The sequence below is a fragment of the Peromyscus californicus genome, unplaced genomic scaffold (assembly GCF_007827085.1).
Source record: "Peromyscus californicus insignis strain IS unplaced genomic scaffold, ASM782708v3 Scaffold_23__1_contigs__length_62951481, whole genome shotgun sequence".
In the NCBI taxonomy this organism is placed as follows: Eukaryota; Metazoa; Chordata; class Mammalia; order Rodentia; family Cricetidae; genus Peromyscus; species Peromyscus californicus.
The window spans coordinates 60677354-60691639 of record NW_026294534.1 but is presented as its reverse complement, the minus strand read 5'-3'; the positions used below and the strand labels follow the sequence as shown (position 1 = coordinate 60691639).

At 54.8% G+C, this 14286-nt stretch overlaps 1 protein-coding gene across 1 annotated transcript; it reads left to right on the top strand.

Moving 5' to 3' along the window:
* The first annotated feature begins 686 nt into the window (after positions 1-686).
* Abhd8 (abhydrolase domain containing 8) lies at positions 687-8428 on the top strand. Its single transcript, XM_052752523.1, has 5 exons — positions 687-891; positions 2473-3202; positions 6344-6514; positions 6651-6867; positions 7768-8428. Exons 1-5 carry the CDS (start codon positions 882-884, stop codon positions 7948-7950), a joined length of 1311 nt encoding a protein of 436 aa, XP_052608483.1. The 5' UTR covers positions 687-881; the 3' UTR covers positions 7951-8428.
* Positions 8429-14286: the final 5858 nt, after the last annotated feature.

The window sequence follows — 14286 nt, the reverse complement described above, 5'->3', positions numbered from 1 at the left end:
TGCTCCGGTCCCTACCCGCCCTCTAAAACGGCCACTTGTGCCTAAAAATAATCGGGGGGACGTGTTGCATACCGTGTGTAGAAGGGACGATGCCGAGTGTCTGGGCTGCACCTTGAGCCCAAAACCTGTGAGGAAGGAGGGTCAGCCTGGGGTCCCTGGCTTCCTCTCTCCTAGGACTCAGTCTTGGTGTGGCCAAGACCCCACTGCTGGGATACGATTCCCTTTCTCTAGCTCCCTAGCTCCAACACTTCTGTTTCATTCCCAGGACTCGGACGGACACAGCCTCTTGTTCAAATGCCAGCTATGACCTTTTTTGAGTCTCAGTTTCCCGATCTGAAAGTGCAGAGATTTGGGAGTCTGTTTGCAGAACGGAAAGGTCAGCAGAGAGGGGGCACACGGCCCCGCGGGAGGCGGAATCTGGCTGAGGAGACCCTGTCCTAGACAGAGCATGTCCCCCCTCCACCGACCCCCCATGCCACTCGCTGCCCCCGGGTGGCAAGCCCTTCTCATCCCTGGTGCAGGCCCGTCCCTCCCCCCCATGTCCTCAAGCCCTTCACAGGGGCGGGGTTGCTTCTCGCAGAGCCCGCGCTAATCCTGGAAGCGCAGCCTCTGGTTGGACAGTTATCTAGGCCAGGTCGGCTCGTGGCGACAATAGGCCGAGATGCCCGCCTATCGGCTCGAGGTCCTACCCACGCTGGGTGGGACTTACAGGGCTGCTTTGCTGCGCGGCTGCGGGATGCCCCTGCGCTGACCGCCTGGGGCCCGCGCCTGCCCGCTCTAATGCGGCCGACCTCGCACCACCATGTAAGCGGCACCTGCAGGTGGACGCTGGCTTCTCCGCCCGGGACCCCTGCGCCCTGCCTCGGGCCCCGGGCCCCTCGATGACCTCAGGTGAGCTGAATCTTCCTTTAGAAAGAAGCCACCAGGCTGCTGGGCCTCTACTGTGTGTGTGTGTGTGTGTGTGTGTGTGTGTGTGTGTGTGTGTGTGTGTGTGTGTGTGTGTGATATCCGCCAAGCTCCGCATTCCTGCTGCTAGGATGCTGCAGAACCCCAATGGCCTTGACCCCACCGGGGGGATGATGAGCGCCGGTGAGAACGGGTCGGGCTCTGGGAAGCAGGACTGGCGCTGTCCTTTAGAGAGGCCTCTGCAATCCGGGTTCCAGGGCCCTAGAGGTGGGGTGCACGGCCTGCTTTCCCTCAAGTGCATCCAGGGCCACCACGAGCCGGGAATTTCATGAGCATCACCCTAGCGGTGCCTAGGCCGTGCAGGAAGAACGAAGCTGGTCCCATCCCCATGCCTCAGACAATGGGGGTGCGCTGCGCCGGTATCCCCGGAGTTATGTAACAGCCTGTGGTTGTCATGGACACCGCGGGGGGGGAGGGTGGCCAAGGGAACCGGATGGAGGCCCAGAGGCCCCTAGGCAGGTCCTGCCTTCATCCTCCTGGCTGCCACTAGAGGTTGTGGCCACCCCTCAACACAGGGTACCAGGATGCTGAGGGCAGCCGCCTCCAACCGTGCTCTTGCACTGTTAGTTCAAGCTCTCTCCCTCCTGGACCTGGGACTGGATAAAACCTGAGTTCCCGTGGCCAACGTCCTGGGCCTCATCTTTGACTGGTCAGATTGGCAGCCAGAGGCATGAACTGGGAATTTTGACCCTTTAGGACAGAAGCCAGGCTTGGTGGTCTGACATCTTAGCACCCAGGAGCCTGGGGCACAAGGTTAAGGCCAGCCTGGGCTACAAAATGAAACCTATGTAAAAAGGGTGGTGGTGATGAGGTTCACACCAGTTATGCCAGCACTAGGAGAGGCAGAGGCAGGAGGATTGCCAAGAGTTTGAGGCCAATGTCTGGCCCAAGACTGCAGAATGAGGCCTGTTTCAAAAACAGACAAAACCCAGGGCTGTTGTGTTGATGCGTGCCTGTCACCCCAGCGCCTGGGGACGTAGAGGTGAGCGGATCGCACAGAGTGTGAGGGTCCCCTGGCCTTTAGAGACATTTCAGATATGACACTAAAGAAAGCACACCTGCATGCCAAGCCTGCGACAGCTCCAGAGGTGAAAGCCAGAGCAAGGGCAGTCTGGGCAGCACAGGGATTTCCAAGCTAGCCTGTGCTACATGAGCTCCTTTCTCAAAACCAACCAAGCAAATCAGCTTGCATGCATACTTGCATAAATAAATGTGTGAATAGATGAATGCAAGCATGCATGCTTGCATGCATGAATGAATGATTGCATACAAAAAGGTATGGATTTGTGAATGAATGAATGAGCCTAGGATAAACTCCAGCTGGTGGGGCAAGGGTGTCCTCAGGAATGGGCGTTTGCTTTAACATCCTCTCCTGGAAGCCCCCCCCCCCATGCCCTCTCCAGTATCAATGGACCCCCGAGAGTGGCTTCCAGGTCCTGCTTACCAGATGCATGAGCAGAGCCACTGACCCTGAGCTGGCCGCTGTCTCTTTCTCTCCGGCTCCAGGACACACCATGCTGACCGGAGTGACAGATGGTTTCTTCTGCTGCCTGCTGGGGACGCCCCCGAACGCTGTGCGGCCGCTGGAGAGCGTCGAGTCCAGCGACGGCTATACGTTTGTGGAAGTCAAGCCTGGCCGGGTGCTGCGGGTGAAGCACGCTGGCCCCGCGCCGATCCCCACGCCACCACCGCTGCCGCCTCCCGAAGACGATCCTGGGGTCAAGACCGGCCTTGTGCGCTGCCAGCGCCGCATCACAGTGTACCGTAATGGGAGGCTGGTGGTGGAGAACCTGGGCCGCGCACCACGCGCCGACCTGCAAGGCCGCAGTGGCTCTGGGGACCCGCCCGCGGCGCTCGAGGTGGAGCTGGCGGAGCCTGCAGGGGGCGATGCCCGGGCCACCCCAGGCAGTGGGCGGCGACGACGCCCCCGGCGTCCCAAGAGGACGATCCACATCGACTGCGAGCAGCGCATCACCAGCTGCAAGGGTGCGCAGGCTGACGTGGTGCTGTTCTTCATCCACGGTGTGGGCGGCTCGCTCGCCATCTGGAAGGAGCAGCTGGACTTCTTTGTGCGACTTGGCTATGAGGTGGTGGCACCTGACCTGGCGGGCCACGGAGCCAGTTCTGCCCCGCAGGTGGCAGCTGCCTACACCTTTTACGCACTTGCGGAGGACATGCGGGCCATCTTTACGCGCTATGCCAAGAAGCGCAACGTGCTCATCGGCCACTCTTATGGGTAAGACCCAGGGTGGGCTTCTCACAAAATGCTTCCCTCTGTGGGTAGGTTGAGAAAGGGCCACATGTAGTCCAGGCTAGCCTTAAAATCATTATGTAGCTGAGGCTAACCTTGAAAACCTGATACTCCTGCCTCTATATCCCAAGGATTAGAATGAAAGGCTTCTATGCCACCCTACCAACTTTTCTCCTTGCAAAATGTGATTGGGCTGGAGTGTGGCTCAGGGGTGGAGCCCCTGCCTAGAATCCCTCGAGAGGGGCTGGGGGCGTGGCTCAGGGTGGAGCCCCGCCTAGAATCCCCAGTGAGGGGCTGGGGGCGTGGCTTAGGGGTGGAGCCCCGCCTAGAATCCCCCAGTGAGGGACTGGGGGCGTGGTCAGGGGTGGAGCCCCGCCTAGAATCCCCAGTGAGGGGCTGGGGGCGTGGCTCAGGAGTGGAGCTCCTGTCTATAATCCCCCAGTGAGGGGCTGGGGGCGTGGCTCAGGGGTGGAGCCCCGCCTAGAATCCCCCAGTGAGGGGCTGGGGGCGTGGCTCAGGGGTGGAGCCCCTGCCTAGAATCCCCAGTGAGGGTCTGGGGGCGTGGCTCAGGGGTGGAGCCCCGCCTAGAATCCCCCAGTGAGGGTCTGGGGGCATGGCTCAGGGGTGGAGCCCCGCCTAGATTCCCCAGTGAGGGGCTGGGGGCGTGGCTCAGGGGTAGAGCCCCGCCTAGAATCCCCAGTGAGGGGCTGGGGGCGTGGCTTAGGGGTGGAGCCCCACCTAGAATCCCCAGTGAGGGGCTGGGGGCATGGTCAGGGGTGGAGCCCTGCCTAGAATCCCCCAGTGAGGGGCTGGGGGCGTGGCTCAGGGGTGGAGCCCCTGCCTAGAATCCCCAGTGAGGGGCTGGGGGCGTGAACCATGGGTAGAGCCCCTGCCTAGGGTCCCAGGAAGCTGGGGTAGCTCGACACTAGAGCTCTGACATAGCAAATAATGTTTGTCATTAGAATCTGCCGGCGGGTCAGGTGTGGTGGCAGATGTGTGTCATCTCCATACTCAGGAGGCTAATGCTGGAAGATGGCTAAAAATCTGAGGCCAGTCTGGGCTACAAAGTTATTTCCAACCCAGGGCTTCACCTACATAGCAAAAACCTGTGTTAAAGCCGGGTGGTGGTGGCACATGCTTTCAATCTTAGCACTTGGAAGGCTGAGGCAGGTGGATCTCTGTGAGTTCAAGGCCAGCCTGGTCTACAGAGCAAGGTCCAGGTCAGCCAGGACTATACTGAAAAACCCTGTTTCGAAAAATGAAAACAACAACAACAACAACAACAAAAAAAAACAACCAAAAAGAGATTGGGCATTATACTCACCCCAGAACGTCCAAGACCAAGACAAGATCAAGGCAGGAGGATTGCTATGACTTCCAGACCAGCCAGGGCTACAGTGTGAGACTTTGTCTCAAAAATAAATAAACAGCATCGAAAGCCAGGTATGGCAGCCCTCATCTCCCATCCCAGCACTTGGGAGGTAGAGATAGAATCGGAATGTCATGTCAGCTACACAGCTCTGAGGCCACTTTAATACACATGAGGCCCTGTCACACTCATACGAATGTACCCTTCACCAGGGCCAAGGCTGGGAGTGGCTTAGGGGTAGATACTTACTTGGCGTACACAAGGCCATGGGTTCAATCCCTAGCACCTTCAGAAAAAAAAGTCAATAAATAAGACATTTTTATATCCTTAAACATTTAAAAATTGATTTTTTTTTTTTTTTGAGACAGAATCTGTCTTCATATCCCTGGCTGTCCTGGAACTCACCGTGTAGACCAGGCTGGCCTCAAGCTCACATAGATCCAACTGCCTCTGCCTCCCTGATGATGGGATTAAAGACATGTGCTACCATGCCCAGCTTAAAAATTAATTTTTAAAGGCTGGGCATAATGGGTCATGCCTGTAATCTCAGCACTTTGGAGTCTGAGGCAGGGGCATTGTCATGGTCTCAAAAATGTCTATTTTTTACCAACATGTAGTAATTGCCCACACATATGGGTAACTGCATAGGGGGTGTGTGTGTGTGTGTGTGTGTGTGTGTGTGTGTGTGTGTATGTGTGTGTGTGTATGTGTGTGTGCAGCCTAATCCTGCTTCTCTCCCTCCTATCTGGAGCCCTCAAGCTATTAGCTAGCTGGACACAGTGATGGAGAGTGAGCAGGGCAAGCCCTTGACCTTGGGAGTTCAAGGTCAGCTTGGGCAACAGAGCCTTGGTGTCTTAACAAGAACAAAAATAAAAGCCACATAGGGTGGAGAAGGCCTGTAATCCCTTTGCTCCAAGGACTGGGACAGGAGGATTGCTGTGAATTCCATGGTAGCCTGGGCTATACTGTGAGGATGTTTGCGGGGAGGGGCATAGACCTGTGTGCGGTGCAGAGTTATTTGGTGCCCAGTGATTCCGTCCTGCAAGGAGCTGTAGGGTATCAGTGCCTTCCGATCTGCCCATGACCATCCGGCAGAAGCGCTGGAGAACCAATGAGGGCGTTCCAGAATCCAGCTGCAGCCAGAAGGGCTAATGGCACTCTCCTAGATACGGCTTGGAAAGGTGTGGCCTGCCATTAGTCACTCTCTCGGAAGGGGACACAATGGTGCCACATGCCATTTAGCAAGCCCCCGCCCCAGGGGGCACATTCCCACCTGGGGAAACTTCAGAGCAATGAGACAGCAAGGCCACTGAGCATAGGCAGCCACATCAGGTTATACAGGAGCGTGCCTGGGAGGCAGGAGCGTCTCTGGGAGTTCTAGGCCAGCCTGGTCTACACAGCCACCCAAAGCTACATAGTGAGACCCTGTCTCAAACAAGAAATACCCCAAACTTACAGTGGGTACATGCGGCAGCCCCAGCACCAGGAGGGTGGAGATGAACCCTGGCTCTGTCGAGGCTGTGGGGGCTTCCTGAGGGCTTGCCTCAAAAACTAAAGGACTAAGCCCGTAGCTCAGCCGACAGAGCACATGCCCAGCATGCATAAGGCCCAGGCTCCCATCACCAGCACTGCATACCTGGGCATGGAGGGGCACCCCATCTGTCGGCCAGGTGAGCTTGACTAGTGATCAAGGGGCGGGAGTAAAAACCCTCACTATTAGTGCCTGCTGATTCGGGTTCTCCCCACCCTGCACCCAGGGTCTCCTTCTGTACCTTCCTGGCCCACGAGTACCCAGATCTTGTACACAAAGTGATCATGATTAACGGTGGAGGCCCCACGGCGCTGGAGCCCAGCCTCTGCTCCATCTTCAACATGCCCACGTGCGTCCTGCACTGCCTGTCGCCCTGCCTGGCCTGGAGTTTCCTCAAGTGAGTGCCCTGCTCCTGGGGTCCCGGAGGGGGAGGAGTTCCTGATCTATAGGGGCTGACTCTGGGGATCTGCAGGGCTGGCTCTGGGCATTGGTCCCACCATGGCCGGGCTCCAAGGACGTCTTTGCACCCCCAGGGCCGGCTTTGCCCGCCAAGGGGCTAAAGAGAAGCAGCTGCTGAAGGAGGGTAACGCGTTCAATGTGTCCTCCTTTGTGCTACGGGCCATGATGAGCGGCCAGTACTGGCCTGAGGGCGACGAGGTCTACCATGCAGAACTGACGGTGCCGGTACTGCTGGTGCACGGCATGCATGACAAGTTCGTGCCGGTGGAGGAGGACCAACGCATGGCTGAGGTACAGGATCCAGGGGTGTGGCCTGGGCGTGGCTTAGGGCATGGGTGTGGTCCCAAGACTTGCATCCTGCTAGGACCTGGCTTTCCAAAATGGCATATCAGAGTGGATGTGGACTTCCCAGATGGGTGTGGCTTTTTGACAACTCTGGGTGGGCGAGGTCTCTGGGTACAGGCCTAGACATGGGTATGGTTTATGAGGGGGTGTGGCTTCCATTGGTTAAGACATCTGGAGGGCTGTGGCCTTTGGGAAGGTGTGGTTTTTAATGGGTGTGGCCTCTAAACAGGTGTGTTTTTAGGTGGGGATGGATAATGGATGAGCGTGGTCCTGGGTGGGCATGGTTTTGGAGTGGGTGTGACCCCTATGTGGATATGGTCACAGGAGGACCCTGCTTCTGGACTGAGCCTGAAGGAGAATGTAGATGACAGGGCTGCTCCCAGGAGGCATTCACAGTGCTGCCCTCCTCACCCAGGGAGCGGGTCCCTAAGGCGGGGAGGAGGTGGAGATAGAGATTGGAGTACAGGATCTGGGATTCTTAGGACTGAGGCTGGTCAGGATGGATACGCGGGAGGATGGAGGAGGATCCTCACCAAGGGCAGATCTGGAGACTCTTGGAAACATCACAAAGCATTTGTGGACAGGGGAGGAGGGTAGAGTTTCCTTGGCATCCCCAGGTGGGTGGGTGGGGTCCAAGGATGCTTTACAGCACCCTACAATGCAGGCGATGTTCGCACAACTACGACCCAACCCCAAGCGTCAGCAGAGCTAAGGTTGAGAAGTCCTACCCCGGGCACACTGCAGACGCTTCATGGGTGTTGACTGAGTGAATGAATACCTGGTGAGGCTCCAGCAGGGTGAGACTTCAGGGTAGACAGCAGGAGGGACTTCTCTGTGTGCCTGCAGATCCTACTGCTGGCCTTTCTCAAGCTCATCGAGGAAGGCAGCCACATGGTGATGCTGGAGTGTCCTGAGACGGTCAACACGCTGCTGCACGAGTTCCTGCTGTGGGAGCCGGAGCCCGAAGCCGAACCAAAGCCCGAGCCACAGCCGCCGCAGCCAGAGCCGGCTCCAGGGGAGGAGAAGTGACCAGCGGCCTCAGGCCTCCTGGATCTTGAGTAGCTGAGGCTCCCTTAGATTGGGCATGGGCTGGATGGGTGGGGCCTCACGCCAGTGGGCGGGGCCTGGATAGACTACGCCCCAGGGCGGGCCGGGCGCAGCCAGTGTTGGAGACTCAGTGCCCAGTGCAGTCACCGCGTCCTCTCCACGCGTGACCACAGGGCGTGACCTTGTACAGAGCCCCCTCCCTATCTCCCCAAGTCCTCGATGCTGCAGCGGGTGGGCTGCCACCCCCACTCGGTCTTACCCTCCGCTGTGCTCCACTTCGCACCGGGAAGCCCCAAGGGGAGCTCTGGGGAGGGGCTCCCGTCCTGTCCGGGGAGACCCGCCGTACCACCCCCCTTTGCTTGGGACTGGAAGCTGGGCCCCCAAGAAACGAGGGGCTGGAGCCACAAATCCCCGCACATGGCAACTTGTAACTCAATAAAAAAAAAAGTGACAATCCAAAGTGGCCTCCAACTCGTGATCCTGCGTCAGCATCTTGAGGAGTGAGATGATGCTCAAGCATTGTCTCTGGCCCAACCTGTCTCTGTCTTTCTCTCTTGCCCCTCCTCCCTCCTCCCTTCCTCCAAACTTGCTTTCCTGAGACGACCAGACCTGGTGAGACAGGTTTCTCTGAGTAGACCTAGCTGTCCTAGAACTCTTTAGACCAGGCTAGCCTCGAACTCAGAGATCCCGCTGCCTCTGCCTCCCGAGTGCTGGGATTAATGGCGTGTGCCACCACAACCTGGTGAATGTTCTAAGTACTTCCTGTTTCCCCACTTGTTTCCCTCCCACCACAGGGAGCAGCATTATCACAAAGTTCACCCTCGGACTGAGAGGGATGCACTCAGTCATGAACACACATGTGCATCTCCACACACACACACACACACACACACACACACACACACACACACACACCCACCACCCTCTAAAGCCAGAACTGGGGATGCTGTCATGCTGTCATGCACCAGCCCCTGCTGGCTACTCGGCCCTGGATGTCCTCAAGCTGCAGCTCTTGCTCCCGTCATCCAGGAAGACAAGCAGATGCGCCCACCTTCAGAGCGACCTCAGGTGGAGAGCCCCCTGATACGCTTTAGTAGGGCCTTTGTGCCAGATGACCAGAATCTGTATCCCTGAACAGAGCAAACCTGAGTTCAGAGTGACTCCACCCAAGAAAGGATGTGACCCACTGGGGACTGTCCCTAAGTGCAGTTAAACAATGAGGCAGGAGAGGGAAGCCTGGGGAAACTCAGGCAGACTGGAAGGGAAGACTGGGACAGGAAGGATCAGAGTCCTGTTGGGACAGAGGGGCAAATGAGAGGGAAAGGAACACTGTCCCCAGAGCCACCTGAACCCCCATACCAAGATCTCTGTGTTGAGCCATAAGGACACAAAGTATCCCAAACAATGAGCCACGCCCCCAGCCCCTCACTGGGGGATTCTAGGCAGGGGCTCCACCCTGACCACGCCCCCAGCCCCTCACTGGGGATTCTAGGCAGGGGCTCCACCCCGAGCCACGCCCCCAGCCCCTCACTGGGGATTCTAGGCAGGGGCTCCACCCCTGAGCCATGCCCCTAGCCCTCTTTTTTTTTAAGAAAAATTTTCCATTCATTTTCCACACCAATGATCTCCCTCTTCCCTCCTACCGCTCCCCCAGCCTCCCCCTCCCAACCCACCCCTCACTCTACCCCACAAGAAGGCAAGGCCTCCCATGAGGAGGCACATCCAGTAGAGGCAAGTCCAAGCTCCACCCCCTGCCTCAAGGCCGCGTGAGGTGTCCCACCATAGGTAGTGGGCTCCAAAAAGCCGGATCATGCACCAGGGATGGATTCTAATCCCACCGCCAGGGGGCCCCCTAAGCAGATGAAGCTCCACAACTGTCTCCCCATGCAGAGGGCCCAGCCCAGTTCCATGCAGGCTCCACAGCCGTTGATCCAACTGTCATGAGTCCCCACTAGTGTGGTCCTCTCTGCAGGTTTCCCCATCGTGATCCTGATGCCCCTTGCTCATAGAATCTCTCTTCTCTCTCCCTGATTCCTGGAGCTCGGCCTGGTGTTTGGCTGTGGATCTCTGCATCTGCTTCCATCAGTCACTGGAGAAAAGTTCTGTGATGACAGTCAGGATATTCACTGATCTGATCACTGGGGTAAGCCAGTTCAATTCAGGCACCCTCTCCACTATTTCTAGTAGTCCAAGCTGGGGTCCTCCCTGGGGATTCCTGGCAACTTCCCTAGCACCTGGTTTCTCTCTATCCCCGTGATGTCTCCCTCTATCATGGTATCTCTTTCTCTGCTCTCTCACTCCATCCATATTCTAGCTCGACCATCCCATTCCCTTATGTTCTCATCCCCCATCCCCTAACCTCCATTGCCCATTCATCCCCATTTTACTCATGGAGATCTCATCTATTTCTACTTCTCAGGGTGATCCATGTGTCCTTCCTAGGGTCCTCCTTGTTTCCTAGTTTCTCTGGAGCTGTGAGTAGCAGTCTGGTTATCCTTTGCTTTACTTCTAGTATCCACTTATGAGTGGGTACATACCATGTTTGTCCTTCTGAGTCGGGGTTACCTCACTCAGGATGATATTTTCCAGTGGTTCAGGTTCTCTGAGTTAAATTTCTCGGACTAGAACTGAATACTCTTCTTGGCTCAGTGTCTCCTGTGCTGGGATGACAGGTGTGTGCCACCATGCACTGCCAACTGGAGTTTTAAAGATAAAAATAATAAAGTTAATGTGATGCTAGAAGTGGGATTTTTCCCCCTTTGGTTTGGTTTTTGGTTTTTGGAGATAGAGTTTCTCTGTGTAGTCCTGGAACTCACTCTGTTAACGGGGACTATGGGAGTCCAGTCCCTCAATAGTCCCCTCCCAGGGTCCTCGAAGAATCTACAACCAGCTGATAATTAATCTTTGATGAAAAGAAATGAATCTATGTACACCAAACTCCTTAGTTCATACACTTTATTATTCTGTGATAGTTCTCTCTCTACACAACTTCTGTTCTGCTCTCATGTCTAGCTCCGTTCTTGCCTGATTTCTCTCTATATTTATCTACTGTCCCCTCTAGGTTCTATCTTAATTCCTTCATCTAGTTCTGCCCCATCTAGGTTCTCATCTATCTAGTTCTTTCCCCTATCAGCTCCTCTCCCATCTCCTTCTCTTTCATCTGGCTCTTCCTCATCTTGTACTTCCCCATCTGGCTCTTCCTCATCTTCCATCTCGTTCCTCTAGTCCTCTCTTCTAGCCCTTCAGTCTAGTTCTTCCCCATCTCAGTTTGTTCCTTTCAAGTTCTTACCCATCTAGTTCTTCCATTCTCTTTTCTCTTCTCCGTCTGTGCCCTGAAAGTCCTGGTATATAAAGGGAGGGTCTGAGCTAAATTATGTAAAGCTATTACTTAACATCCACCTCTCCTAGGCGGTGTCTCCTTGTGGAATTTACCTTAAGTCAGGAGACATGGGCTGTTATCATTGTTAGTCCTCGGAAGTTGGGCGCCCACCTGGGCGGTGTTTCCTCTAGTCCTTGAAAGTGGCTAAGGGAGATATCTGATTCCAGAGAAAGCCTTTCCCGAGGCTGTTCTCCAAATACCTTGAATGAGTATGTCCAGAGAGTGATCAGTCCACACTGCTAGCCCTTCTTAGGGAAAAGTCAATTGGGAAAACTATGAAGGCACACATGATTTTCATAACAGAATACAGCTGATATATAACAAGCCAAGTAACACCAAAAACTCCTTGGGATTTGGCTTCCTCTGGAGGAATTCCCTGATCCCTCCAGGTAGTGACTTTGCCATAACCAGCTGAGTTCTTATGATATATTCCTGCAACCTGCAGCATTCTGTAGACCAGGCTGGCCTTGAACTCACAGAGATCCTCCTGCCTCTGTCTTCTGAGTGCTGGGATTAAAGGTGTGTGCCACCACTGCCCAGCAGAAATGGGAAATCTAAGTGTCTTGTCCAAGAGATGAAGTGGGTAAAAAGAGAGAGAGAGAGAGAGAGAGAGAGAGAGAGAGAGAGAGAGAGAGAGAGATAAGGAGACTGCTCATGAGAGTCCCAGGGCCCTTGACCTACACGCCGGTAAGATGTCCAACCAGCTTTTGCTGTGGTTTTGTGTTCTGGGTCAGGTACTGGCCTGGCTATGGTTATGGGTTTGAATGAGGATATGGACGGGCACAGGATATGTAGATATGGGGTTTGTTATGGGTAGAGGTTGGGTAAGAATACTAATTTTGGAGGAGTGGGAGTGAGGGCATGGTGTGGTTTTTAGTGTGTGTGTTTGCTGTGGGTACAGAGATGGTATGGGTAGGGTTTGGTGTGGATGTGGTTTGAGGCTCTTGGTATGAGTCTGATTTGGGGTATGGGAATGAGATTTGCTATAATTACAGGTTTGGATGTGGGTACTGTTTTGGTTCAGTGTTGTGTAGCAATATTTTTCTAGTTAAATATTTCCATTCTGGCCAGGAAGTGGTGGCACATGCCTTTAATCCCAGCACTCGGGAGGCAGAGCCAGGTGGATCTCTGTGAGTTTGAGGCCAGCCTGGGCTACAGAGTGAGTTCCAGGAAAGGCACAAAGCTACACAGAGAAACCCTGTCTCGAAAACCCCCCCCCAAAAAAAATTCCCTTCTGGAGGGAGGCTGGTGAAGGCTAAGGAAATAAGCAACTCACAAATCTCAGGAAGTCCCTAAGGCTTACAGGATTCACACAATTTCTTCTTCCCCAAAGTTACATATTTAGCAAAGACTGTGTAGGGGGTGGCTTTTCAATCCATCAGGCTGCCTGGGCAGCAGTGAGTTCCAGGGCTGCAGCTTTCATGAGCTGTCACCCAAGGCATTGATCTGCCTTCCAGTCATTTCTGCCCCTGCAACTAACCCATTGTCATCTGCACTCCTGGAGTAGCCCCTGTGAACTCAAGGGTTCTCTGAGTTTGACTTGGGTGGAATCATCATTTTGTTTTGTCCCTGGCTCCCTATCTGGGGTCAGATGATGTTCACACCTCTCCAAGAGAAATCATAATTGGCACCCAATAGGGGCCACAGAAGGGCAAGATGAGTCCAGGAGGAGAAACCCCACAGAGCCTGAAGTGAGTGTTGAGACCTGCACCCAGGGCAGAGTATCTGCAGGGAAAAGTGGGTTACTCCATCCCATGTCATCAGACAGTGAGTGTGTGTGTGTGTGTGTGTGTGTGTGTGTGTGTGTGTGCGCCCTTCAATGGGTGCTCGCAGGGGTGGTTGTCTGTGCTTTACCCTGAAGCACCACTCTTAGTAGGCAGCAGGTAACTGCTAGGTACCTGCCTCCCTGGGCGTGGCCGAGGGGGGGGATCCCTTAAGACCTGGAATACATAAATGCTCACTCTCTTGGCTATCTCGTGGTCTTGGATGCTGGATGCTGGTGCTGTGGATAGGGCAGAGTTCCCCAGAGAACCACATTGGACCACACCCCACCCCTCCTGGATCCTGCAACCAACTCCCTTATGCTTATTGTGAGTTAACCCAGAGTAAATTCATTTTGACTGTCAGACGGACTCCGTAGAACTGCCACTTTAGATGCTGTGTCCTCCAACAAAGACAGAGGTGTTTAAGAATGTGACGTCTCCAGAGGCTATCCCTGGGGAGGCCTTCTTCTTTGTGGTCTGAGGTGTAGGACCTTCTGGGTGAGAGGTGTCTGCCATGTGACTTTGTGGACACCCGGAAAACAGCTGGGGATTAGGGGTTCATCACAGCCCTTGAGAGCAGCTCAGATGGATGAGGTGTTGGTTGACTGTGCCAGCAGCTGCATGCCCACTGTTATAACTGCTGAGAGATGAGGTTTAAAAAATGTCTGTTCCCTTCCTTCTCCTAAAGTCCCGGTAACAAACCCAAGCCCTATTCTACCCAAGTTTGCCCCTGGAGAACCAGTTGAGTTCACAGATGGCTTATCTACAGAGCGCAGGTGAGGGGTGACAGGGACATAACACAGCCACACTGCGAAGTTATCCCACCATGGATGATGGCTTCCCCACATCTGCATAGATGGAGACTCTTCCACTAGCCTTCCCAGCCTGCATACTTCAAGCCCCTCCAAGACACTGAGGCCATGTGTGTAGAGAAGAGGACAGCCTTGGCCCTGAACCCAGAGCCAGTGAAAGAAACACTTTAGTCTTGAACCCAGAACCTAAGAAACATGCCCTGACTCTGAAACCAGAGTCAAAGAAGCACAATTTGGTCATAGAATCAGAGCCAGTGAAAAAAATATGCTCTGGTCCTGAAATTAGAGCCAAAAGGCCAAAAAGGGCCAGTGAAAGAAACACACTTTGGCCCTGAACCCAGAGCCAAATCAGCCCCTGACCAAC

What these genes read in the sequence shown, in the direction of transcription:
- Abhd8 (XM_052752523.1), top strand. An exon ending in CTCATCGGCCACTCTTATGG is followed by an intron (nt 3,203 to 6,343) that starts GTAAGACCCAGG and finishes CCCTGCACCCAG; the next exon opens with GGTCTCCTTCTGTACCTTCC. An exon ending in CTGGCCTGGAGTTTCCTCAA is followed by an intron (nt 6,515 to 6,650) that starts GTGAGTGCCCTG and finishes TTGCACCCCCAG; the next exon opens with GGCCGGCTTTGCCCGCCAAG.